The 27,951-nt window shown below is 39.4% G+C and overlaps 1 protein-coding gene across 1 annotated transcript; it reads right to left on the bottom strand.

Annotated features, from left to right (window-relative positions):
- Positions 1-293: 293 nt before the first annotated feature.
- Positions 294-27,951, bottom strand: LOC133463192 (B-cadherin-like). Its single transcript, XM_061744556.1, has 18 exons — positions 27,692-27,951; positions 24,030-24,144; positions 20,349-20,437; positions 18,617-18,823; positions 17,173-17,310; positions 16,918-17,067; positions 15,120-15,264; positions 13,735-13,907; positions 13,154-13,282; positions 12,457-12,642; positions 11,769-12,013; positions 10,403-10,545; positions 10,167-10,258; positions 8,572-8,704; positions 7,438-7,656; positions 3,945-4,075; positions 2,602-2,745; positions 294-994 (listed from the first exon to the last, which is right to left on the bottom strand). The coding sequence occupies exons 1-18, from the start codon at positions 27,740-27,742 to the stop codon at positions 779-781; spliced, it is 2,706 nt and encodes a 901-aa protein (XP_061600540.1). The 5' UTR covers positions 27,743-27,951; the 3' UTR covers positions 294-778.

Below are 27,951 nucleotides of genomic sequence, written 5' to 3'. Positions count from 1 at the left end.
ATAATACATATAATTGAGTATTATATCACTGCATAGATCAGTTATTAAAGTAGGGATGGGTGTTTTATATTTATAAGTAAGCTTATTGAAACTCTTGTTATATGTAAGAATGTCAGATTCAGGGGTAGGACTGGATAAGTGTTTCTGTTTGGAACATGTTGGTGGATCTGTGAGCTCTGACCAAGAGCTTACACACAGTTTTACTTTTTTGTACTCTTTTTTTTTTTTTTTTTTTTTTTAAAACGTGCAAGTTCGTAATAAAATCTTCAAATCAAAGACCAGGCACACATGAATTGTATTAAGATAACTTTATAAAAAAAAAGTCAAATTAACAGAGTATTGCTTATAAAGTACATTTGGAAGCAACTGCAATAAGAGTTTTGACAGAAGTACAGCAGATGCTTATTCAACATCTAAAAAAGAAACCATTTATTGGAAACTTATCAAGCTCACCGAGGCGGTGATGTGGCATTGTTAACCATTACCGATTCATTCGTCGAACAGAAATATAAAAAAACAGTACAAACAAGAAAAAACTATTTTTAAAGCCGCACTTTGCCAGTTTTACTCGTTTTAATCGTACCAGTGCAGCTGCGAGCGTGTGTCCGGTGACTGGAGTCAGGTGTTTCTGTCCTCAGCCTGCGAGTCAAACGCAAAGCTCAAGCACTAAAAAACAAAAAGCCCAACAGAGGAATGATAAAAGGAAGAAGTCGTCCTTGGCTTCTGTGCTGAGAAGTTACTGGAACCGTACCGACGGGACGCGCCACCAGCAGACAGATCACAGCATGTCGTCGTCCTCCCCTCCTCCGTACATGTCGGACAGCTTCTTGAAGCGCGGCCCCCAGTCGGCCAGGCAGTCGTAGTCCTGGTCTCCGCTGCTGCAGGAGTTCAGGGAGGACAGGCTTCCTGCGTCGGAGCCGCCGCCCTCGTAGTCGAACACCAGCAGGGAGTCGTACGGAGGCGCCGTCGGGTCGTTGTCTGCCGCCTTCAGGTTCTGCAGGACGAGACAAGAGATCATCTTTATTATCGACCGTAGTCAGCAGGGAAAGAGGGTAAAGGAAAACACACAGGACTGTCTCAGAACATTAGAATACTGTGATAAAGTCCTTTATTTTCTGTAATGCAAAAATGTCATACATTCTGGATTCATTACAAATCAACTGAAATATTGCAAGCCTTTTATTATTTTAATATTGCTGATCATGGCTTACAGTTTAAGAAAACTCAAATATCCTATCTCAAAAAATTTGAATATTCTGGGAATCTTAAACTGTAAACCATAATCAGCAATATTAAAATAATAAAAGGCTTGCAATATTTCAGTTGATTTGTAATGAATCCAGAATGTGTCATATTTTTTTTTTTTTTTTTTTTTTTTTTTTTTTTTTTAAATTGTATTACAGAAAATAAAGAACTTTATCACAATATTCGAATTCGATTTTTTTTTCATTATGCACTTAGAGCAAAAAGTGGAAATGTCGAGAAAAAAGTCCAAATTTGGAGAAAAAAGTGGAAATGTCGAGATAAATGTTGAAATACAATTTAGAGAAAAAAGCCGAAATGTATTTCAACTTTATTCTTGAAATTTCGACTTTATTCTCGAAATTGTATTTCAACATTAATCTCGACATTTCGACTTTTTTCTCTCGACATTTCGACTTTTTTCTCGAAGTACACAATAAGAAAAGATCTTCCCCTCTCTAATATCTTTTCTGCTACATAAATACAGGACTGTCTCAGAAAATTAGAATATTGTGATTTTCTCTAATGCAATTACAAAAACTAAAATGTCATCCATTCTGGATTCATTACAAATCAACTGAAATATTGCAAGTCTTTTATTATTTTAATATTGACGATTATGGCTTACAGTTTAAGAAAACTCAAATATCCTATCTCAAAAAATTAGAATATTCTGGGAATCTTAAACTGTAAACCATAATTAGCAATATTAAAATAATAAAAGGCTTGCAATATTTCAGTTGATTTGTAATGAATCCAGAATGTATGACTTTTATGACTTTTTTTTTTTTTTTTTTTTTTTTTTTTTTTTTTAAATTGCATTACAGAAAATAAAGAACTATCACAAAAAATACATAATACAAATACACATCAAGCTAACAAATAAAAGCACCATTAAAATAAATAAAAGCAATAAAAACTATAAAAGGCCTGTGTACCAATGTTTCCACATGTGTGATTGGTAGCGAGCCGAGCTGTAGCGAGGGTCGGTCAGTGCTATTACAATGTCATTCTGTGATGCTTGTAGCAGCCCTTGAACTTATACATGTGTATTCTCAGCAAGGCTGAAAGGAGGGAAGAGCAGGTCCTTAAAAAGCTCACTAGTGCCCTAGGAACTTTCATCAGGATCCTGGGTGCATCATTATAGGACATCTGGAGCTTCTCATACTCTCTCTACTGTATTCTACCCATAAGGGGGCTGTGTATACAGGGGTGCAGTATGCTCTAAACAGATTGACCTTAACCTCAGAAGAGCAGGAGTGAAACTTCCTGACAAGACGGGGTTTTCCCACAGGTCTGGAGACAACAAGTTTGTTCTGCACCAACAGAGCACGTGACCCTGCTGGAAGGTTCACCCACCTCGTCGATGAAGGTGCCGATCTCGTCGGGGTTGGCTGGGCGGGCTCGGTAGCGGGGAGCCGTTAGGAATGTGGGGGCCACGTCGTCCCGGATCACCCCCGGCCGGTTATCCAGACCCCGGTGGAGCACGCTCAGATCAAAGTCCTGGGGAACAGCAACACAGACTACGTTTACATGCAGTCAGAATTCAGGTTATTACTAATATTCCGGTTACTGAAACATTCTGAATATTCCGTTTACATGGTAATTAATCATTCAGGATATCTGGATCAAACCAGCGACGCGCGGAGAACGTCATGACGCAATTCCCGTCATTTCTGCTTCTTCTTCCTGTATCCAAATTCAAAACAAATGCTGCTTCGCACAACTTTTCACTCACCTTCTTGTAAATCTCTATCCCGGTACTTTGTACCGTCTACAAATGCAGAAATGTTCATATCCTTCATTACATTTATGAAGTGATTAGTCTCCTCCTGGTCTTGTGTTTCTCCGTGTTTATAAGAACTTCCTGGACTCAAAAGACCAGGATTCCTTGTGAACAGAGCATGTGCAGAAAACAAATTCCTGTTCCGTTTGATGGGGATATTCCGTTTGGGGTTTACATGATCCAATAATAGTTATGCATTGATTTAGTGTCTTCTCCCGTCCCGCAAGAGAAATGTCCTGGACAAATCTATCTGATTTAATGTTAACATGGTAATTGTGGAGCTTGATGGATAATTGACAGTTCATAGGTCACCTGACCCTAAGTTAGATGTAAATCCATCATTATCATCACACAAGATATTTCACCTTTCACGCAGCATCAATTATGTGATTGAGGTTATAACGAGAGTAGCTGTGAGTGGCTCCAATAACACTAATAACATAAAATAAACAAGGTTAACGAAGGAAACTAATTAATTTAACAAATTAATCACTTAGCCATTACATATCTGTGGAGGGAGAGAATGTTGCTGAATGACTGAGGTTCCAATCCCTGATCTCTTCCAAAATGCTCCACAGACACTAAACACAGTTTCTCCAAATATCTGACTTGCTTTGTCTTTGTTTAGTAAAGACCTTGTTTGAGGTTTATTTTCCATGTCATTGATTTCCATCTTGTCGCTAGACTACTGTACATCCCGATCCCGCAGTGTTTTTAAGTATCAATAATTAGTGAAATTATTATTTCACTAGTTATTTTACCGTCATAATTAAGGCAACAGCTCAAAAAACATTTTTATTAACACTAACCCAAATCAATATCGGATGGAATCAAATGGTGATAATGGATTCTGAATCTTAAGAATCACATCTCACTGTTCTGACTTAACGCTTGGATTATTGTCAGTGTTTTTTACCTGATCGTCCTCTCCACCTCCCTCTTCATCGTAGTAATAGATGTTGTCTCTTATGTCGTCATCCTGCAGTAGCGGCTCCTGCTTCTCCACTCTCCTCCGCCTTGCAAACAGCAGCAGCAGCAGCACCAGCACTGAGGAAACACAATTACATATCACACAACTGCAGTGGAAACACACCAACACGTTACCAACTAGTCATGTTTCTGCAGGAACCAGCTCTTAGACATGATGCATCGGTAGCTACCTCAATTAACTCATCACAAGCCATTCTGAAGTTTTAAACCCTCAACTCGTCCAACAACCCTCCCATCTGGCCGGCTCCACAAATAAAAGGCCTCATCTTGTCATTTTTCTTGCAGAAGTCTTTAGCCTGATTTGAGGTTCTGTGTTAAACCAACGCAGAGCCTACGTCATAGTTACATTTTTTGGGAGGTGCAGGTCAGGCTACGGCGTAGACTACGGAGAGACGATACAAGTTTTTATTTGTCATTTTCAGGACACATGTAACCAACAGTGCACTGGGAAACGAAATTTCGTTGCCTCTGGCTCAGAAAAGCAAATAAAATGATACAGTTTAAAAAACGTCCTAACTCAACTTGACTAAAACTAAATTTTAACTCCCTACGGCGTAGGTTTAACGCAGAACCAGAATTCAGCCTTTTGTCTTAAAGAGTAAAAACATGTTTATTTATGTTCAAATTTAAAAATTATATACAAGATCTTCCTTCTTTTCATAATTTCTTTTGTGTTAATTCCAATATTCATTCTTATGCCACAAGGCACAAAGATGATTGATATTTACATGTTCTACAAAACAGTAAATTAAAATCTTTAATCACTTGTGGAATTCACTCCATAAATCTCTTAAATCATCACCATCCTTGCCAATATTCAAAAAACATTTAAAGAACTTTCTTATTGTTTCATCTTTGTAGTGTTTATTATTTAATCTGAGTTACATTTTCTTGTTTTTGTTTTTTTACTCCCCCTTGTGTAGCTTTTGTTTTGTTTTTTATTCATATGGAATATTGATTTTATTCATGGAAAGGATTCTATATAAGCCTCCAGGCTTCTTCCTTTCCTAGCATGTTATTTCAATGTTTTTACATTTATTGTTCAATTTGTCTTATATTGCTAAATAAATAAACTAAAACTAAACTAAACTAAGTAAAAACATGGCTGTTGTGGAGGTGGTTGACCAGCTGCTTCATGTTAAACACCAACCTGCTGGTTTAAAGCAGAATGCAGAAGGTACAAAAATGCCCACTGCAACAAAAACACTTTCTACACCCAAACTCTGAATTCAGTCTCATCTTTGGTGTTTCATTTCCACTTACCGGTACATCATAACCCAGCTAAAAAACTTCAATCTCAAGAATCTCAATGTTTTTATTATTACGCTTTGCCACAATTCATGACAGAACCACAGCAGTCATGTAATATGTGCGGTAACGGTAAGACAGCCATCACCAGACGTGTCGTCACCATCAATGTCACACAAACAACTAGTGTTGTTTCTGTCAGCCTGTTTCAATTCTAGTTTTAGTCTAGTCTTTGGGTCCAGCTATCATTTTAGTTTTTATTAGTTTTAGTCACGTTCATTCTCCTTTTAGTCGTGTCAAGTTTCAGTCGACTAAAAGTCTGAGCATTTTAGTCTTATTTCAGTCAGAATTGTCCAGGACCAATTTGGTCTCGTTTTAGTCAAAGATTTTATTAATCCAAACCCATTTTACAATTCAAACAAGGTTATCTTATTATTATTATTATTATTATTATTATTATTATTATATTATTATTACCTTATAGACTCAAGAATACATTCATTCCAGATACAGAAGACTCTAATTTGAGTTAACATATTTATATTTCTGCATTTCTCCCCATCTTTTTCTTTTTCAACGACACATTGGGTTTTCTTTTTCACGTCTATGTATGAAAGTGGATCCAAAGATCTAAAGACTAAACCAGAAGAAACTACTTAAAACATGGACATTAAGGATCTTTGGTAGAACATTTCGTCTCATCTTGGTCAACGAAAACGAAGACACATTTTAGCAGTTTTTGTAATCCACATTTTAGTCTCGTTTTTATTCGTTGAAGATATTATCTTATAACATTATATATTTAATCATCATTATCGTCTCATGACCAGCATTTTGGTTGCGTCTCCTTTTCCTCAGGTGATAAAGGTTTGTTGAGGACGATATTTAGTCATAATTTTGGTTGACGAAAGCAGCTTTACAAACAACTCATTTACGTGGAGCAAATACTGACTTTGACAGCAACCAGTGCAGTGGTGGGAGAAAAAAATTATATTGCAATATATTGTTGTGTCGCAATTGTCTCTGTCGCAATAAATAATCGATAAACTGATGGCAAATATCAATATTTTATTACAACACACAATGGATTTATACGGTTGTCAGAACAGGTGCTCCGCGGTCTCTGTATGTAGCTTACGGAGATAAGACGCTCATTTCAAAATAAAAGCACGCGTTTCAAAATATATTCAAAAACGTCTGCCTTTACACTGACTTTTCAGTATTAGAAACAACGCAGTGCACTGTCCTGGTTTATATAAAACATGTTATTAATGTTCATGCACTTTAATTTGTCCAGCTGTACAGTGTTTATATTTACAAGCCTAGGAGGCAGTGAGGAAATATACAAATGCACTTTCTTTGTACATTGTATGAAGTTTTGGCATTGAATAAATGCATAACTACAGACGTTTTCCTTTTTATGGGTATTTTTTCTTTTTCAGTCACATACCGTATTGGCCCGAATATAAGACGACGCTGATTATAAGACGACCCCCTCTTTTTCAAGACTCAAGTTTGAAAACAGACAAAATAATTACAGTACATCTGAAACAAATGATTATAACAACATATTCAAGGGAAAAAGCATGTTATTTTGCCTCGTTCAAATCATCATCTTGAAGTTTGCATCATAACTTCTCCTCAGCTGCCGGTTTACCTGCCAATCTTCCACCCACTTTTCTCCAGATTGTCGCTACGTTTCTCCATTTTGTTATCTCTTCTCTTATTTTCTTCCCTTTTCTTTCTTACCACTATTTTTATTTTTCTTCTTTGTGACAGGGATTTGCTTTGGCCTGGGTAGTTAAGTTCAGCATTCGCTTTTTTCCAGCATTGAGAATGGGTATAACGTCTAGACCCCGAATGTAAGAAGACCCCCACTTTTTCAGTCTTATTTCAATGCAAAAAACACCTACTTATATTCGGGCCAATACGGTATATCGTGATCTCTTACAATATATTGAATATCGTAGATATCGTGTATCGTGATATTATCGATATCGTGGGCCACATATTGCCACAGTATTGGATCGTGAGTTACTGTATCGTCCCACCCCTAAACCGGTGTTTGTTGTTTGACCACTGAGCTGGTTTCCCTTAAAGACAGCAGTCGCCTGCACCAAGAGGGCATGACACAAGTCCACCAAATCATGAAAAATCCTTGTCCCACTTACTGAGCAGCAGCAGAACGCCCCCGAGTATTCCCAGGATGACCGGCAGGTTATCGTCTCCTGCAATCCTCCCTACGCAGCGGAATTCATCTCCTGTGCAGCTGCACACGTGGGCCTTGATGGTGCTGAGCTGACTCTTGCCCAGGTGGTCGGCAACATTCATCCCCACGTTGTAGAATCCTTCAGGCAGGTCCATAGTCAACGTCAGGAGGACCCCCGTTTCTGCAAGATGGAAGATGAACATTTGCTTCAAAACCTGAGCAATGCTCAAAAACACACACTATTGACAGTACTCGTTTTATATTAAAAAAAAAAAACAGTGTTGATGGTGGATTTTATCATATGGGGACAGATAATTTGTGCTGATTACAAATAATATAATATATTACAAATAATAGCAGTGACCAAAACACCTGCAGAAATACTGCAGGAATGACATAGCAGCAGTTAAATGCAGCCTTCTGTAAGCTTTAAATATCCACTGGGTTTACATCAAATACATCAAAACACAACAATAAAAAACACTTTTCTGAACTTATCAATATGACTCTGTCCTTCACAGGATAAGTAACATGGATCACTGCAAAAACTCTAAATCTTAACAAGAATATTTGTCTTATTTCTAGTTAAAATGTCTCATTTTAGTAAAAAAAAAATCTCATTACACTTAAAACAAGACTCATCACTGGAAAAAACAACAATTTTCACCTCAAGTAGAGTTTCACTTAAAATAAGTGTTTGTAATAAGAAGATAAATCTTGTCCTACTGGCAGATGTTTCTACTTATTTCACGTGAAAATTTACTTGAAACAGGTGAAAATTGTCAAATAAGTTATTTTTCTGGTGATGACTCTAAATGTTGAAATAGCAGTAAAACCACATTCATTGATGAAATGACATAAGGGATGGAAAGGAGGGATGGCAGTTTTACAGGGGGGATGATTTGGACCGTTTTTATTTCAGGGGGGGATGATTTGGACCGTTTTTATTTCAGGGGGGGATGCCATCCCCCCTGATCCCCCCTCAACTCCAGTACTGTCAACACCCATCATTTCTATACTCCACCCTTCTCAGTGGGGGGAGCAGTTTGTGTGGATCAAGAAGCTACATGTGTTCAGATGTGAGTGGTGTACATACTGGTGCCGTTCATCCTCGCCGTCCAGTTGGCCTTGGTTGACTCGGGGAGACTCACGTCAAACGGAGCACTGAAGGTCGGGCCATCTTTGTCTATGACGGTGAGCAGTTGAGGGACGGGCTTCTTGCTGCACACCTGAGAGAAGAGCATGCGGTGAGGCTGGACGCTCATCTCTAAACACACACCGGCACATGCGTTTACATGGGAACTTTAATTCCTCTTTAATTCAGAATTCAAATTAAATCCCATTTAAAATGAGTAAAAATTACCATGTAAACACTTAATTCCGAATGAAAATGGCCATTCCAAATTAAACTTAATTCTGAAGTAAGTGGCTGGTTTATTCCGATTTTAAATCCGAATAGAATAATTCCAGATCATGTATACAATGACTGCATTTACATGCAGTCAAAAACCCTTTTCTGATTTGCACAGAACTTGGTAGAGCAGCTTTCTCCTATTTTGCACCCTGGTCATGGAACAATCTTCAGAACACATTACAGCTTAATGACTGTTTCCATGCATCAATAACCCTTTTACAACCCGAATATTGGCAATAACCCGGTTTTGCACGGCCATGTAAACACCAATAACCCCTTTGAATAACCCCAATTTGCTCATATTCCCCTGGGTTACTCCTTTTAAAATCAGAATATTCAGTCATGTAAACGCCAAACGGAATATCCCCATCAAACGGAACAGGAATTTGTTTTCTGCACATGCTCTGTTCACAAGGAATCCTGGTCTTTTGAGTCCAGGAAGTTCTTATAAACACGGAGAAACACAAGACCAGGAGGAGACTAATCACTTCATAAATGTAATGAAGGATATGAACATTTCTGCATTTGTAGACGGTAGAAAGTACCGGGATAGAAGATTTACAAGAAGGTGAGAGAAAAGTTGCGCGAAGCAGCATTTGTTTTGAATTTGGATACAGGAAGAAGAAGCAGAAATGACGGGAATTGCGTCATCACGTTCTCCGTGCGTCGCTGGTTTGATCCAGATATCCTGAATGATTAATTACCATGTAAACGGAATATTCTGAATGTTTCAGTAAGCGGAATATTAGCAATAACCCGAATTTTGACTGCATGTAAACGTAGTCACTTATTCCTCTTTAAATTAATTCCGGTGTTTCTTTCTGCTCGTTCCCTCACCCGTCTGTCTCCATGACGCTTATATTCCACGCTCGGCTGGTTTTCCTAACAAAGTTTCAAGATGCAGCACGCAGTAAACGCTGGTCAAGAGCAGAGACCATTTATTTAATAAATAGAAATAATTAAAAGAACAAATGGAAACAGGAAACATCAAAATTGTGAACTTTTCAAAGTTATAGCGGCTAAGTTAGTTTTTCTTCCAGTAGTTTAACTTCCGGTCCCCCCCCTATCCAATCAGAACCTTCCCAACCCCCAGACCTGGAGAGGAATTGGAGAAAGACCATCAAACATGTTTTTCATGTAAACCTCAATTCAGAATTACTATTTCCATGTAAACTCAAGGAAAATAGTTTAATTCTGAATGATTTAATTGGGAATAATTAATTCTGAATTAAAACACATCATGTAACCGTGGCCACAGCAGACACCAGCACACGTACATTCAGTTCCCTTTCATAAATGGTGGGGGCGTTATCGTTGACGTCTTCCAGCTTAATGAGGAGAGTACCCGTTCCTGTGGCTGGAACTTCATCTGAGAAACAAAACACACAAAATAAATGTTCATCAGAAACAAGGAAGCTCTCCAAATACGGTGATATTCTGGGGAAAAAAAAAAACATTTCCAAAAGGAAGGAAGTTCAAATGAGTGTGTGATCATCAGCTTATGACCACCTACCGTTATCAATAGCACCAATCAGAGCTCTGTATACTTCATCTTTGACGAAGAGGGACTCCCTGTCCATGAGGCTTTTCACCGTGATCAGACCCGTGTCCCTGGCGACGCTCAGCCAGCCTGCCGGGTCGTTGATCATTTTATACCTGGACAGTGATGAGACGGCAGATTAAAAGCAGATTAAAAGCAGATCAGGACGTGCTGGGACCTGTTTGGGCCCAATCAGAACTTTGAGAGCAGAGTGGTTCTTAGATCCCAGAACGATCCGTGGAAATAGCAGGTCTTAACCAAACACTGAACGGTTGAAAAAATACTGACGCTCTAATTCAAATATGTGATTCATTAACTAATGTTGGAATCCAACGTTGTTCTAACCTCACACTAACTTCAGGTGTCTGCTACCGCTGGCAACGATGAACCAATCAGAGAACAGGACGTAGTACGACGCTACTTCCTCCACTTTTATTGGTGGATTCATGGAGGACGACTGATTTAAAATGTGAGTATTTTTCTGTTTTAGTTACAACTGAACAATATTATTGTGAATGAGTTGAATAAAGTTCGACTGACCAGACTGTTTTGTTTTATACACGGTTTGATGCGCCTTATAACGCGGTGCGCCTTATGTATGAAAATAAAACCGTTCATTAGTGTTGCACCTCATGGTCTGCAAAATATGATACGAATACGTCTGGTGTGGAACTATAACCTAGATCTAGATCAGAAAATGTGGAACTATAACCTAGATCTAGATCAGAAAATGTTGAAAGAGCCATATTGGACCAAAAACACAAAAAACAAATATGTCTGGAGTCGCAAAAAATGAAAAGTCTTGTATCAGCCTTAGAATGAAGACAACACATGCTGCATGTTTCTATATTAGTTATAACTGGGGGAAGATTTTTTTCTTCATTATGCACTTTAAGAAAAAAGTCAAAATGTCGAGAAAAAAGTTGAAATAGAGATTAATGTTGAAGTACAATCTAGAAAAAAGTCGAAATGTCGAGAAAAAAGTCAAAATGTTGAGAAAAAAGTTGAAATAGAGATTAATGTTGAAGTACAATCTAGAAAAAAGTCGAAATGTCGAGAAAAAAGTCGAAATGTCGAGAAAAAAAGTTGAGACGAGATTAAAAAAGGAAAAAAGAAAAGAAAAAAAGGGAAAGAAAAGAAAAAAAAGGGAAAAAAAAGAAAAAAGAGGGAAAAAAAGAAAAAAAAAAAAGGTCAAACATTTTTGAAAAAGCTCCAGGAGCCACTAGGGCAGCGCTAAAGAGCCGCATGCGGCTCTGGAGCCGCGGGTTGACGACCCCCGACCTAGATGAAACCAAAATGGTCACATCATGCTAATTTTCAGCGTTCAAAGTTCACTCACTCTACTTTCTGTTCCCGGGCTACGTCGGGGTCGTTGGCCGTGTACGTCAGTATGGGGCTGCCGACAACAAGGTCTTCTCTTTTGGATACGAGCTTCTCCTGGGGTTCAAAGATGGGAGCTTCGTTGACGTCTTCCACGGTCACCACCACCGTGGCGGTGGCCGTGGTCAGCGGCGTCACGAACGGGACCTCGTTCTCCACGGCCACCAGCAGCGTGTGCTTCCTGGTCTTCTCGAAGTCCAGAGCCTGGATTGGAGAGAGAAAGCATCACGGCTCAGTCTGAGGGACCACGACACACGCAAAAAACCTGCCTACGCCAATTTCTACGCTCAGGGTCGGTTGTTTTTGCAAGTTCCTTGTTAGGATGAGCGGTTTTTAATGGATGATTATCTTCATTATCATATTCAAACATATGTATTTGAGGGAGGAGACAGGGCGGAGTGTTGTGCTCCTGCATGTGCGCTCAATTCCACGCTGATTTTGATGTTTAAAAGGAACCTGCGTGGGCGTACGCACAGTTTTGAACATCTGATTTTTTTTTTTGCATATGCAATAATTCACGTTGAAATCCAGGCACGTTTGGAACATGAGGCCCGAGGTCTCCGTTCACTCAACTCTTCTACATTAGTGGTTTAAACAAAGATGATCAGGATTGCTCCCTTCAGGAGCTGCTCTTCTCTTCCTCCTACCTTGACCGTACTGATGATTCCTTCTTGTTTGTTGGTTCCAGTCTTCACAGAGAAAAAGCCTTCCGGATCTCCGTCTATGATCTTGAATACGGCGTTCCAGGCTTGGGAGTGTGGCTCGTCGCCGTCGGTTACCGACATCGTAACAACAAACTCGTCCACTTTGTTCTCTGGAACCGCTGCTTCGTACTGGAATATGTAAAGTTAAAAAGAATGATTAATAGTCATCCTGCTTCACGAGCATCTTCCTTCATTACAACCCACGACATATGGTAACCCTTGTGCTGTCTTCGGGTTAAGGAAGAGAAGGAAGGAAGAGGGAAAGAAAGAAAGAAAGAAAGAAAGAAAGAAAGAAAGAAAGAAAGAAAGAAAGAAAGAAAGAAAGAAAGGAAAAAAGAAAGAAAGAAAGAAGGAAGGAAGAAAAGGAGGAAGAAAAGGAGGAAAGAAGGGAGGGGGGAAAGAAAGAAGGGAGGGAGGAAAGAAGGAAGGAAGGAAGAAAAGAAGGAAGGGAGAAAAGAAAGAAGGAAAGGAGTAAAGAAGGAAGGGAGAAAAGAGGAAGGGAGAAAAGAGGAAGGGAGAAGGAAGGAGAGAGCAGGAGGACAGAAGGACAGGAGAATGAGGTCATTTTGACCCAAAGACAGCACGAGGGTTAAGTGGTTTCATTAAAAGGAAGAGTGCAGTAAGGAGCCAGGGCACGTACCGTGGGCTTGGTGAAGACGGGAGCGTTGTCGTTGCTGTCCGTCACCTTGAGAATGACCTTGGTGTCTGCAGACAAGCCCCGGCCCTCCGTGTCTGCTGCTCGGACGTCCAGCGTGTACCGAGGGAATTTCTGCGGGAGGACGGGACAACATATTCAGACAGTGAGATGGAGACGTCTTTCCAGACAGCCATTACACATCTGGGATGTACTTGGTCTTCTAATGCAGAAGGGCATTTGGTCAAATCTTCTAGCACTTGCAGACCAGGTAGAAGGGTCAAAGCTTGACCAGAGAATGCCACACCCCCTATTACTGCTTTGGCCTTGGGAAACAGAGGGGTTCCCAGTACAGCCCTGCTATAGCGGGACTGGTTTCTTCATCATTCTCCCGCTACATTTCTGACCATTACCACCTGCAACGTGTGTTCCACTCCCGCCCGCAACCGCAAAACTCATGGATTCATGCCCTCATGATAGGGATGCACGAGATGCACTGATTTTGTGTCTTCTCCCGTTGGCCCAAAGAAACCAACAGAGGGGGACAGCATGGAGAAACGGGTTGGGTTCTGAGCAGATTGTCGTACCTCTCTGTCCAGTCCTTCCAGGTTGACTCGGATCACTCCGGTGACTGGGTTGATGGCAAACATGTTGCCGGCGGGCAGCTTTGGGTCCTGGTCTAGAATACTGTAGCGGATCACTCCGTTGTCAGTTGCTGGATCGTCAGCGTCGGTGGCAAAAACCTGGATCACATCAGAATCTGGAGAGAGGAAATTCAGAGGTGGAAACGGAGCGTGGAAGTGAGTTTTTACTGATCTCCACCGGTTTCTAGCTTCATCTGTGGACAGTCTTTCCGCCCATCACTGGAAAGTATTCTGATGAGCATTTTCTTGTCAAGGAAAAAAGAGCAACGGCAAACCTGCTGATTTCACTGAAGGAATGAACAGTTTGGTGACTAAAACCTGGCTAAAACCTGTATCGACATAATTGTACGAGGTGGAAACAAGTGGCCAATATTAAGGAAATGCATCAAAGAAGCAGAAAACAAGGTGGTGTCCGGCTGGTGGAGAGAGACGTCACTGGTGTTTTTGCTGGAGGGACAAACGGACAGAACATTTCCAGGAATCTTGCAGAAACTATTTATGGGAAGTTAAGTTTTGTGTTGTTAAGTTACCAGGTCAGCAGCTCCCGACTTTAGCTGTAGCAAACCGACACCTACGTTGGCATCAAATCACAGGACCGGTCGCAGAAACGCACGGCTGCATCGTTGCCGGTCGTGGTACAAATATGAAATATTTCATTACATTACACTTAAGGCCAGTCCCGATCCCCCCTAGTCCTACTTTTCAGCCCTACCCCCCGTGAGGGTAGTGGTGTCCCAATTCCTCATTGCATGTAGGGCTAGTGGTCATAACGAGGGCTAGTGTGTATCAATCTAACCCTTCAGAGAGAAGGATTTCAGATACTGACTCACCGACCAGAAAAGCTTAAGAAAACTCAAATATCCTATCTCAAAAAATTAGAATATCCTGGGAATCTTAATCTTAAACTGTAAACCATAATCAGCAATATTAAAATAATAAAAGGCTTGCAATATTTCAGTTGATTTGTAATGAATCCAGAATGTATGACATTTGTTTTTTTTTTTTTTTTTTTTTTTTTTTTTTTTTTTTTTTTTTAAATTGCATTACAGAAAATAACTTTATCACAATATTCAAATTCGATTTTTTTTTTCATTATGCACTTAGAGAAAAAAGTGGAAATGTCGAGAAAAAAGTGGAAATGTCGATTTTGCCCAGGTCTCCCTCGAAAAAGAGATTTTAATCTCAAGGGACTTCCTGGTTAAATAAACACACAAATAATACACGTCTGCTGCCCAGTGTAATCCTGTTTGCAAGGCGACGTCTACTTAACACCGGCGTTTCCCCAGCTTGTTAAGGTAAAACACATTCAAATGCATGAACAACTTTACCTTTCTTTGAGGCCTCGGCCACTTCTCCGATGTAGGTGGACTGATTAAAGATAGGGTTGTTGTCATTCTGGTCAATTACAATGACGGTGATTTCCATGGGCTCCTCTGCAGTCCCGCCGCCATCTGAAACGGCGTGCGCTAGCAACTACAGGAAGAAAACTATGTTTTAAAAGGCATAATAAAGAAAAGAGTTGCAGTGTAGTCACAGTAACCGTGACTACACAGATGGACAAGCAAAGGAAACGACAAAAAACACCACTTGTGGGTTGAAAACCAGGCTACTAAACACTCTTTGTACTTCAATTTTAAATGTTTAACTAAAAATATGAAAAAAACTTTTTCAATTCAACAATGACAGAGACAAATGTATTAGGGCTGTCACAGTTAACGCCCTCTTAACGCCGACAATGTTTTTAACGCACGATTAACACGCAGGCTAAAAACAAAAACGCGCATTATATAATTTCTGGCGGTCGACGGCACCGCAGCTTGAGGAAAAGTATGCTGAACTACTGCGTGAACTTTTTTGAAAAGCGAGGAAAGATGGAGAATGAAACGGGACTTTTCAACAGCTAGTTCACTTTCAAAAAGATGCAGACGGTTCGCTGGACAAGAGTAAAGTTATTTGCATGTCGATTTGAAATGAATTACCATTGAAGCACGTCGAATCTCAAATACCACGATATGTTTTGATCCCAATTAGGAGAAGGGGATATTTTTTGAGCCTTTTATTTTCCTCCATATGAGGTTAGACATAATTACATGGAGAATTTAACTGACCAATGCACTTCTTGTACAATGTTTGTGATGCATATGGTTCATTGTTTTACATTGAGCTGCTTAAAAAAAACAAGGAATCTTAAGTTAGTCTTTACCAGTGTAAAGTTGGGACTACATCGTGTTTGTATTTATGAAGGAATGTTACATACAATCAAAGCTTTTTTTGTGGAAAGTTGAATAAACATTGGCATAAAGCAGCATATTTGCCCTTTCTCATGTTGTTAACAGTATTAAAAACATTTAAAAAATACCTTAAGGTAATTTAGAACAGCACAAAATGTGAATTAAGTGACTGCGTTTCCATGCATCAATAACCCTTTTAAAACCCGAATATTGGAAATAACCCGAATTTCCACGGCCATGTAAACACCAATAACCCCTTTGAATAACCAGAATTTGCTCATATTCGGATTTTTAAAAACCCCAATATGACCCCTGGGTTACCCTGGATATTTGGTCATGTAAACACCAAACGGAATATCCCCATCAAACGGAACATGAATTTGTTGTTGTTCTGTTCACAAGGAATCCTGGTCTTTTGAGTCCAGGAAGTTCTTATAAACACGGAGAAACACAAGGAGGAGACTAATCACTTCATAAATGTAATGAAGGATATAAACATTTCTGCATTTGTAGACGGTAGAAAGTACCGGGATAGAAGATTTACAAAAAGGTGAGTGAAAAGTTGCGCGAAGCAGGATTTGTTTTGAATTTGGATACAGGAAGAAGAAGCAGAAATGACGATAATTGCGTCATGATGTTCTCTGTGCGTCGCTGGTTTGATCCAGATATCCCGAATGATTAATTACCATGTAAACGGAATATTCCCAATGTGTCAGTAACCGGAATATTAGCAATAACCCCAATTTTGACTGCATGGAAACGTAGTCATTGTGTGATTAATCGCGAGTTAATCCCAAGTTCTAATGTAAATACAATTGGAAAATCAATAAACATATTTGAATAACAACAACACGGAACAAATGCTGTAACTCCGACCAGCAGAGGGAGAGCTTACCCTGTAGCTGCTTTTCTTCTCTCTGTCCAGCTGCTGAGTGACGTACAGATTCCCGGTGCCCCGGTCCATCTTGAAGAGATTCACGGGAGGCTGGTCGGCTCCCGGCCCAGTGATGCTGTAGAAGATGATTATGTCTGAGTTGGATTTGATCTGCACAAAAGAAGAGACAGGAAAAGTGTTAAACCATTCAACCACAACATTTACATTTCTCTGTTGAACAAGTCAAGATGCAGTCCAGGATGAAACTCATCCTACCTGGGAGATTTTTTGGGGAAAGTCTCCTCGGTAGTTCTCAGCAACGTTGAGCGGAGGAATGACCCAGTCTCTCTTCCTCCTCTTCAGCCCTTCACTGGACTTAGGGAAATGCAGGATTGGCACCTGTGGGGCTTCGGTCTGAACACATGCAAACATCGTATCAGTGCGGGCTGAACTGGACACTCTTGAATGAATGTTTCACTTTAGTTTAGTTTGTTTTGTTTAGTTTAGTTTATTTTCGGTCATGACACAAAAAAATAAAAAATAAATAAATAAAAATGACAACAAGAAAACGAATACACTGTTCAAAGAAAACATTACAAAAAGTTTCCAATATACAAATAAACAAATAACATCTAGACTGAAAAAGGGGTAGGCTGAAGCAAAGCTTATTATTTGCCTACCCTCAAAAAGATTAATTAAATGAATGAAATAAAAGTAAGAAGTAAGATAAAGACTGCCAGTACAACAAATTGCCTCCATGGGGATAACAAAGATTCCTCAAGAAATAAGATAAGAAAATAAAAGGTGCAGTCTACATGTTTCCTTCATCCTTAAAAAAAAAAATAAATCAAAGCAAATCACCAATTAAATAAATACCCAAATCTACATAGCAAGCATCACCAGTCATTAATTTAATATAAGGAAATCATCCTTCTTTTCAATGTTTTCTTAAATAAGGTTAAGGTTCTACATAATTTCAAATCCCTATCTAATTTATTCCATCCATCCACCGCTGCCACTGTAGCGTCTCAGTTTGGTGTTGGTTCTGATTGTTGATTTCCTGTATATGCTCTCCCCTCTGAGGTTGGAATGGCTTTGTCTTAAATTGAACATATTTTGAACACAGTCTGGCAGCATGTTATTGTTGATTTTGAACATGAGCTGTGCAGTTTTGAAGTCCACCAGTTCATTTTTGAAAGGTTGTCCTTCCAGGTACGGCCACAGAGTGGCAGCACCAGCTCAAGGAGGAACTATTTCTATCCAAAGCCCTTTTACTGTAAAACAACAAATACACTAATGGTTCAGTTATTCTGCTCCTCACTGGTGGAACAAACTTCCTGTAGGCCTGAGGTCTGCTGCAACTGTAGATCCTTTAAATCAGGCCTAAAAACATTAAATACTTACCTGCTGTGCTCTACTGCCCTTACTTTTAAACAACTTGTGCTTTTTTATCATTTTACCTCTTCTCTTGTTATTTAAGCGTACTCAACTTGTGCTTCTTATTATTTTACTTCTTATCATTTTATTTGTTATTTACTGTTTAATTATGTCTTCCCGCTTTTAATGTTGATGTAAAGCACTTTGAATTACCTTGGTTTGAATTGTGCTGTACAAATAAACTGGCCTTGCCTTCAAGCTCCTCAGATGATCATCATCATCATCAATAACAAATTAAGAAGCAGCTAATTCACATCTTCTTCAATGACATCTTTCCACCTACGTTTGTGTTACTAGAAACCTCCGTTTGCGGGAGGTGATGCTCGTGGTTGTGGCCAACACTGTGGTGATGGTTTCCATGGTGATGGTTTCCATGGCGATGGCCATGGTGCAGGACCCTGGCAGGAACACTCATCCTGCGACCGTGAGAATCCCAGGAGCGGATGAAGAAGTCCAGTCCACCATCGTGAAGAACAACCGGTCTTTTTACCTGAAGGAGGGAGATAATGACACGTCCTGGCTTACAACGCTGTAGCACATCTACTCTTGTATAGATATTCAAGTATGTTGTTATACCATTGTTCTCCATTACATTGTTTTGATTTTGAATATACACACACACTTTTTTTTTTTACTTTTTTTTACTCTTTTTTTTTTAACATACATGTTCAAAATAAAATATTCAAATCAAAAATAAAGCTCATGGAACAAAACGTTCACTCAAAATCAAAAAAAAATGTAATCAACCTGATGCAAGTAGGCTTTGGTTCGGGGGTTTCGTTGTTTTTTGTTGTTTTTTTAAGACCAACGGGCCAGCAAGGGGAACTATAATAAGATTTTTGATCAACCATGTGGACTAGCATTTTATTCCTTGGAAGATCCCAAATCAATCCCATATATTCTCATCATTTCTACCAACAATAGTGGGAATCCATGATTTACTGGCCGCAACACCCTTCTGTAATGGGCTTGGACTGAGGTCCGCTCCTCGTGAATATGTAGATTCTAGGGCTGTCAGTTTAGCATGTTAACTAGATTAATTAATTACACTGCTAATTAAGGCGTTATGAAAATTAACGCAATTAATTATGAGTGGCAAAATGCACAAGCGTTTGAAATGTGTCCCATTGAGGGACCCGTAGGCCACTACTTCCCTCCTGCTGCTGGTCAAACTAACAAAGCAGTGATATGTACATTTGTTAAAAAAGAATGTTCCTATCACCGAAGCTGCTCCAGCCTAAATTATCATTTAAACGCTAAACATGTCCTGACAAGTTCCACTGTAAACGTTACAGCTACTAGTACTTGAATCGCTGTATTGAATCAGCTTTAGTTTTAATTTTGAATTGAGAGTCTACTTAAGTGTCTATTTGAGACTCAGCCTTATTTTATGAATTTTATTTAACTGTATTTGCATTGCATTTTTTGAATAATGCACCTGGCCTAATTGGTTTGCTGATGTGCTTGAGCTTTTTCTTTAGAATTTCATTTATGAAACACACTTCACCAATAAAATTGTGGATTTCAAATCTTCTCTTCTTAGTGTATTCAATTGATTAGTCATGCACTGCAATTTTGTAATGTCCTAGAATTCGAATTCTTTATTTGGGGACCTTTAGTAGATATGAGATTAAAATGTGATTAATTCATTATAAATCCTGTAATTAGATTTTTTTATTTGCCTGACAGCACTAGTAGATTATTTTTATTTGTTTGTTTGTAGAGAAATCTTTACCAGTAAAATCACTCATGAGTGGATGTGCAAGCAAAACATTAAATGATAAAAATAATACATATAAACTGAAAATCTAAGCACTGCCAACACGGGAGCAGGAACTGGGATTGAAACTGTCACATGATTTGATTTACAATGAAAACAGGTGCTATTTCTTATTTACTGCATTTCATTTTAACTGTGAGAGAGAAAGCGAGCGAGCGAGAGACACACACATTTCAGACGACCTCTAACCTCCAGGCAGACGTCACCAACTCAAAGAAACGCCGGAGCTACTCACAGTTAAAGTGCCATCAGTCTGCACCACGAAGCGGCTGTCGTCGGTGCTGAAGAGAAAGATCCTGCGATCCGTACAGTCTGTGAAGCCAACTGGGAACAGCAAAAGTGATTATTAGAATTATCTGCAAACAGTGACTGAGTTTCCAAGCATCAATAACCCTTTTAAAACCCGAATATTGGCAATAACCTGAGTTTGCACGGCCATGTAAACACCAATAACCCCTTTGAATAACCTGAATTTGCTCATATTGGGGTTTTTAAAAACCCCAATATGACCCCTGGGTTACTCCTTTTAAAACCTGAATATTTGGTCATGTAAACGCCTAACGGGATATCGCCATCAAACGGATTCTGGTCAATTTCTAGAGAAAATGTCTGAATCTCTAAACTGTTGACGTTAAAGTCAATTCAAACGGCCGTTATTCCTCAGCTGCAGCCAGGGCCGGCCCAAGCCTCCATGGGGCCCTAAGCAAAATGTGATTTTGGGGCCCTCTATTACTGCCAATAATACTGATTATTGATCCTTCACACACCCACTATAAACTTATTTCATGTTCTTCCCTGTCATTACAAATACACTTGTAGAACTAGATGTAAGAACTTTTTGTTGTAGTTAGATTGTAATCCACAGTGATTAGGACCATGGAAGCTACAACAGATTAACAAACTTGCAGAAAAATCTTTCAATTAATATTGATCAAAGTCAGCAACTGCCCCTACTGGCCACACAGAGAAGCAACAGGTCAAAGGTCACAGAGCTGCACAGTTGCAGCAGAGTTGTTTCATCATCCTACTGTCAGCCTGGCAGGTTTTTAAATCTGAAATGGGAGCAAATTCAGCTACAAGAGCGGCCTGGGGTTGATTTACACTTAATATTTAAAGTGATATAGTACTAAGTGTGATGCTGAGTGTCATCTACAGTGTATGCCTACTAAAAGAAACAAAATAATCAAATAGATCATTTATAAACCATTTACTGTAAACACATTATCTACTTTATTTTTGGTTTTAAATAAACTGCAACAGCAATGTGCAACAACAATTTGAAGTGGAACAACAATTAAATGCAATAATTATAATTAAAATCACTCAACTTAGATAAACAGAACCTCGTCAATACCCTCAGATGCGAAGTGCCGTGCGCAATGCACGGTTGAACATTCCAGTTCCATATGCCAGCAGTATCTACTCTAGTCTGTTAACATAACATCGTTTACGTAATAATATATGACTATTTTCATTTGTCTACTCTGTTATAAGCTTGAATTCTTCAGTAGAACATCAAATATTCATCAGCTTTAACTTCCATATGGAGCAGCTGCCAGATGGGCTTGGCAGGGCGGAGGTTTTCCTGGGTGTTATTCCCATTTTCCTGCGCTGTTTTCTGAAAGTTCAAAACATGTACGGTGGCTGTTCCATTTCTTTTATTGTGCATCTTCTATTTAAGAAAAATCTTTCAGTTTTCAGTCCTGAAGCTGTGATATCTGAAGTCCGTCTACCTGTTGATTCACCTTTTACAGTCTTCTCATTTTGATCTGCATTGGTTTCAAGTACAACCTGGAAGAAGATTTATAATTTTTTGTATTATTTCACCGACAGCTCTCTTGTTGGGACCATGTTTCTATCAGTCAATGTGTTGCTTAATTATGAAAAACATGTTTTCTCTTGCTTTAACAGCCGTTCAGATTCTGCTCCCGTCGTTACGTAACGACGGGGGTGATTTACATCGGTTGGCCTCCGATGTGTGAAACCACTCCCACAACTAACTCCGCCGGCCGGAGCTTCCTCCATTTTTTCGTAGCAGTGTATCGCGTCATTCAGGCAGCCAATCAGCTGTAAGCCATGATCAGCAATATTAAAATAATAAAAGGCTTGCAATATTTCAGTTGATTGTAATGAATCCAGAATGTATGACATTTTTTCTTTTTGCATGACAGAAAATCCCAATATTCTAATTTTCTGAGACAGTCCTGTACATGTTATTAGAGCAGCATCATTTCAATGCAACTTTACCAGCTTCTTTTGCATGTTTTTTGACTTTATTAGTTCACATTGGTTCTCTGGGACTTCATTCATGAATCCATGCAGGTTTGCATCAAAAACAAAAGGTGAATATTCCGATAGGCAACTCTTAAACAAGTGCCATACTAATGCACTTCCCAGCAGACCCTGTGGGTCAGTACTCCTATCTGAAAGTGGATCTCACTAGTGCTTTCTCAAGCCCCCCTCTCTCACAAAAAAAAAAAAATGCATTCTGGGATATACTCAGCACTCGAGTTGTAAAAGAAAAACAATCAGGGGGGATGGTGGATTTTATCATATGGGGACAGATAATTTGTGCTGATTACAAATAATATAATATATTACAAATAATAGCAGTGACCAAAACACCTGCAGAAATACTGCAGGAATGACATAGCAGCAGTTAAATGCAGCCTTCTGTAAGCTTTAAATATCCACTGGGCTTACATCAAATACATCAAAACACAACAATAAAAAACACTTTTCTGAACTTATCAATATGACTCTGTCCTTCACAGGATAAGTAAAATGGATCACTGCAAAAACTCACAATCTTAACAAGAATATTTGTCTTATTTCTAGTTAAAATGTCTCATTTTAGTAAAAAAAAAAAATCTCATTACACTTAAAACAAGACTCATCACTGGAAAAAGCAACAATTTTCACCTGTTTCAAGTAGATTTTCACTTAAAATAAGTAGAAAAATCTGCCAGTGGAACAAGATGTTTTAGCTTGTAATAAGAAGATAAATCTTGTCCCACTGGCAGATTTTCCTACTTATTTCAAGTGAAAATTTACTTGAAACAGGTGAAATTGTCAAATAAGTTATTTTTCTGGTGATGACTCTAAATGTTGAAATAGCAGTAAAACCACATTCATTGATGAAATGACATAAGGGATGGAAAGGGGGGGTGGCAGTTTTACAGGGGGGGATGATTTGGACCGTTTTTATTTCAGGGGGGGATGCCATCCCCCCTCATCCCCCCTCAACTCCAGTACTGGATATACTACACCTTCAGGTGACTGCAACCAATAACCAGCACACTGCAGCAGCTTTTAACCAAAGCCTGAGAGGCCTCAATTGCTCTACCTCCTAGTTGCACTTAGCTCTTCCATATTTCAGCCAATCCTAAAAATGTATTTATATTTTTCAGTCCATCTTTGATCCCAAGGGAAGGGGTTTCCGCACTGAACTGCAGAGGTCTACTGAGTGAACAAGTCAAAAGGTTAAACTAAATTACAAAAACCCTTGCACAGATGAAGGAGAGAAACATTAACTGACAAAAATACAAAACTGCAGCTACAATAACAACAGAATAGGTGCAGCTGAATAAGAATATAGACACCACAAACCCTGTTCAGCTGCTGCCGCAAGGCTCAAACAGAAAAAAAAAGAAGCTACGCCTGCAAAACAGGCTCGGTGACATTTCTGGGCGTGAAAGAGAGAGCTCTGCAAGGCTGCAGAGTGCAAGCCGAGACCTGAAGTTGTTGAGCTGATTAGTGAGAACAATGCCAAGAGCTGATCTGAGAGCCACCTGAGATGAGAGGAGCATTCCCCAACCCGTTTCACACACAACTCTCCTTCTATACCCAACATTAGAGATTGATTAAAAAAGGAACACGTTTAGGAAGGTGAAAACTTAGCAGCAAGCGCACATACCTCTGCCCAGTCTGGTCCCCTGCTTCAGGTGCTTTGTCGCCACTCTGAAAATCAACAAGTCTGACTGGAATCCAGGTGCACATGATGGTTCCTGTGTGTTCGCTTGAGCCCAGGCCTACGAGAGGACAAACAAAGAAATCATTTTAATCAGGCCCCGTTTACACAGAGCAAAAACAGTGGTGTTTTCATGCGTTTTGGTCGTTCGTTTACACGAAAACGAAGCTCAAAGTCACCAAAAACGATCAGTTCTGAAAACTCTGGCCAAAGTGGAGATTTGCAAAAACCCTGTCTTCACGTTTGCTTGTAAACGGAGGGAAACAGACATTTAGGCTTCAGAACGTCACATTATGAGACATAAACGTCACCACACTGAAAAAACTCAAAATCTTAACAAGAATATTTGTCTTATTTCTAGTTAAAATGTTTCATTTTTAGTCAGAAAAAATCTCATTACACTTGAAACAAGACTCATCACTGGAAAAAAGTGAAAATGTACTTGAAACAGGTGAAAATTGTCAAATAAGTTATCTGGTAATCACTCTTGTTTTAAGTGTAATGAGATTTTTTGACTAAAAATGAGACATTTTAACTAGAAATAAGACAAATATTCCTGGTAAGATTTTACGTTTTTGCAGTGCAGCGTCATGTGTGCGACCTGTGTTTACAATTTGTTTGGCCACCGTCAATATTTTCTTGTATTTTACCTGTTTTATATTCTAAAGTCACACTTAAAAGTAACTCCACTTCTCTGTCACTCCAAACCAAAGACTCTGGTTCATCTTGGAAGTAACTGGAAGTTACTCGTGTCATTTGTTGATGTTTTTTTCCAGGATTCTGATTGGCTAGCATGACTTTATCTTCTCGTTACACTGCCCCCTGTAGGTTTGGCTGCTCATAGCACCTTAACAGCTATTTATGCAGGTTCCTGGAAATGATGGGATTTTTCAAAATGCAGAGGGGGAAATATCATTTTTTGTAAATACCCAGCTATGTGGAAACGTGGCCTCAGATATGCAACCACAAGATCTAGGGAATATGAATATACACTTTTATTTTCAAGCAAATAAGGCAAACTATTGCTTCCACTTCTCAAATGAGACCTTAACAGTTTCTGTAGAAATTAATTATTCCATTAAACAAAAAGGCTTGGCTGCCTTTAGCTCATAGTGGACAGCTAGTAGTTTTCTAGTACAGGTTGTCCTCCACATGCATTTATTGCTTGCCCTAAACAAACCTATCTGTACACATCAAATACTTGATGTGTACAGACCCTGTGTAACCTAAGGTGAGATACGGCAGTAAAAACTATAAAATGCCCCCCCCCCCCGCTCCTGCAGAAAATGTGTCAAAATAAAGAAATCACTCTGAATGTCCTTAGAAATTAACAATGGTATTCTGGGGAAAAACAAACACATTTCCCTATTTCTCTTTAATAATTAACGTGGGAGAGAGTTAAGACAAGCAGAGAAAAATAGTTTATCATCTGAAACTAGTCCTGCACAGAAGTTGCTGAGAAAGCAGCAACCGTTTCATTTAAAACTGGAAGTTTCAAGTGTCCTTAAATCCACAAAGTAACTTCAATGGAGAGGAGAGGTAGATGGAGCCTTTTATCTCTCTGCGGTCAGACAAACATACCAACACAAAACATTCATTACCTAGGATAAATGCTATGAAATAACACACATTATGTGTGTGTGTGTGTGTATGTATATATATATATATATATATATATATACACACACACACTATATATCTCAGAGGTGTATAATCCAGGTGCCATAAAGTAAAAATCCTGTCCAGCAGTTACTCCAACCATCACTAAACCAGCTCCTCTGCAGGTAGATGGTTGTTAGTGAAAACACCTGTTTTAAATGTACTGGCTGATCCAGGTATGTTTAATGAGCAAATATCAGCTTAATGTAAAGAAAATTATTTGACTAATGGTGCTTTGAGACTGACCCCATTTCAAAATTGGTCTTAATTTAAGGTTGATTCAAAACTATTTTTGAATTTGTAAAAAAAAATATTAAAGCACATTCAAGAGGTGCATAATCAGGGGTGCACACAAGCCGGGACTCCAGGGCTAGTCTACTGCACGTTTTAGATGTTTCCCTGCCTTCAACACACCTGATTCTAATCACTGGTCGTCATCAACATGTCATCAAGGTTTACACAACTCTGTTGGTGACGCAGCCTTGTCTATCAGGGTTGTGTTGAGGCAGGGAAACATCTAAAACGTGCAGTAGACTGGCCCTCGAGTCCCGGCTTGTGTGCACCCCAGCGCATAATCCAGGTGCCATAAAGTAAAAACGCTGCCATGTTTCTGGATCAGACTGTACATTTAGAACAGAGGTTTTCACTAACAACCTACCATCTACCTGCAGAGGACCTGGTTTAGTGATGGACTGTATTTTTACTTTATGGCACCTGGATTATCCACCTCTGAAGATATTTCACCCTAAAACAGTTGGCTTCCCCATTTGAAATTGACTTGGGTGCTTCACGAGTGTGTATTTAGCCCAAAAAGATACAGAAATCAATTAAAATAAATAAAACAAAAATAAAACCAATAAGTCAAACACGGATAGTTGATTTTCAACACCCAGGAAGCAGGGCGAGGCCCGCAGGGCCCCCACGGAGCTGAGCCCAGACCCGGACGAGACCGACCCCAAGTCCATTTCCAATGGCATCAAATGTCATTAGAAGTCAGAAACTTTGATACACCGGTGTTCTGTCAATCCTTGCTACCCGTCGAGAACTGCTTCTTTGTGATTCTGCGCATGCGCACAGTCGATTTTCAAAGTTTGATTGCCACGCCCATAATTTCTTGGATCCCTTCAGTGTGTGCCTTTACTTTTATTTTCTTATTATTTTTATACTTATCAATTCAAAAATAGTGATTACAAAATGGATACATTGAGGTATAAGTATGCTGAGATTCATCCTGCAGTGGCAGTGAGGTGATTAGTATCTTACCTGAATGCATAAAGTGACGGGAGCATTATTTGATAGGATGTTTCTGTACTATCGAATTATGCTACCCCTAAAACATTGATTTAAAATTGATAATATGGGATGTTGAGTATTTGATACTTCAAAATACACTACCCATGACATGAATTACATTACACGTTGTGGACATTATACGATAAAGAGGAAAAAAAACAATTCTATCACTTTATTTGATATTAATTCAGCCATTGGCCTTTATCTAACCAGGCAGGTCATTAATAACATTCTTATTTACAATGACGGCCTGGCAAGAGACAACGAAGTGGTTTAGGCAGTAAAATTGTAGCTCAACAAAAGGTAGAAAACCATTAGGTTGCGTTTTTTGATAGGGTAGCAGAAATCGATAGACAGACCCTATCAATTTAAGGCTGATTTATGGTTGCGCGTCACACCGACGCAGAGCCTACGGTGATGGGTGCGCGTCGCCGCGTAACCTACGCCGTAGAACCATAAATCAGGCTTTATGCGCGGCGGAGTTTCACCGAAACGGGACTTCCACGAGCAGGGAGAGAAGCCCGAGTGTTCAAACATTTAAATAATAAAGAACACATCAAGCTAAACTTAGAAGTCGCTTCTGCACTGCAGTTACATCATTCCAGTGGACTGGAGTGATTTTAACAAAAAGGTGAATAAAAACCAGGAAGTCTTACCTGAAAAACGACGATTAAAACGCCCCAAACCGCGACCCGAGCGGGGCCCATTTGTGTGCGACTCCTCCGGTCGGTATTCCTCTCAAAAACAGAAAAGTGTTGGAAAACAATGATGAAAAGTGTTTTGAATATATTCCCCTGGGAAAAGCGTCGCCTGTAGAGTTTGTAGAGTTTCTCTGGGAGCGGCGGAGAGGAGAGTTTCCGTGTGAGAGCGGGTTCAGCAGGACGAGCTGCTGCAGGTACTGGCGGCGGTGACGTCA

The sequence above is a fragment of the Cololabis saira genome, chromosome 17 (assembly GCF_033807715.1).
Source record: "Cololabis saira isolate AMF1-May2022 chromosome 17, fColSai1.1, whole genome shotgun sequence".
Taxonomy (NCBI): Eukaryota; Metazoa; Chordata; class Actinopteri; order Beloniformes; family Belonidae; genus Cololabis; species Cololabis saira.
Note: the sequence above shows the minus strand (reverse complement) of the source record. Positions and strands in the feature narration are given on the sequence as shown.

Excerpts from the sequence above, each read along its gene's own strand:
- LOC133463192 (XM_061744556.1), bottom strand. The coding sequence starts at position 27,742 with ATGGGCCCCGCTCGGGTCGCGGTTTGGGGCGTTTTAATCGTCGTTTTT. Across the intron at positions 13,908-15,119 it reads GGCCGAGGCCTCAAAGAAAG|ATTCTGATGTGATCCAGGTT; the intron begins GTAAAGTTGTTC and ends TCCTCTCTCCAG. Across the intron at positions 7,657-8,571 it reads GGCGAGGATGAACGGCACCA|AAACGGGGGTCCTCCTGACG; the intron begins GTATGTACACCA and ends TCCATCTTGCAG.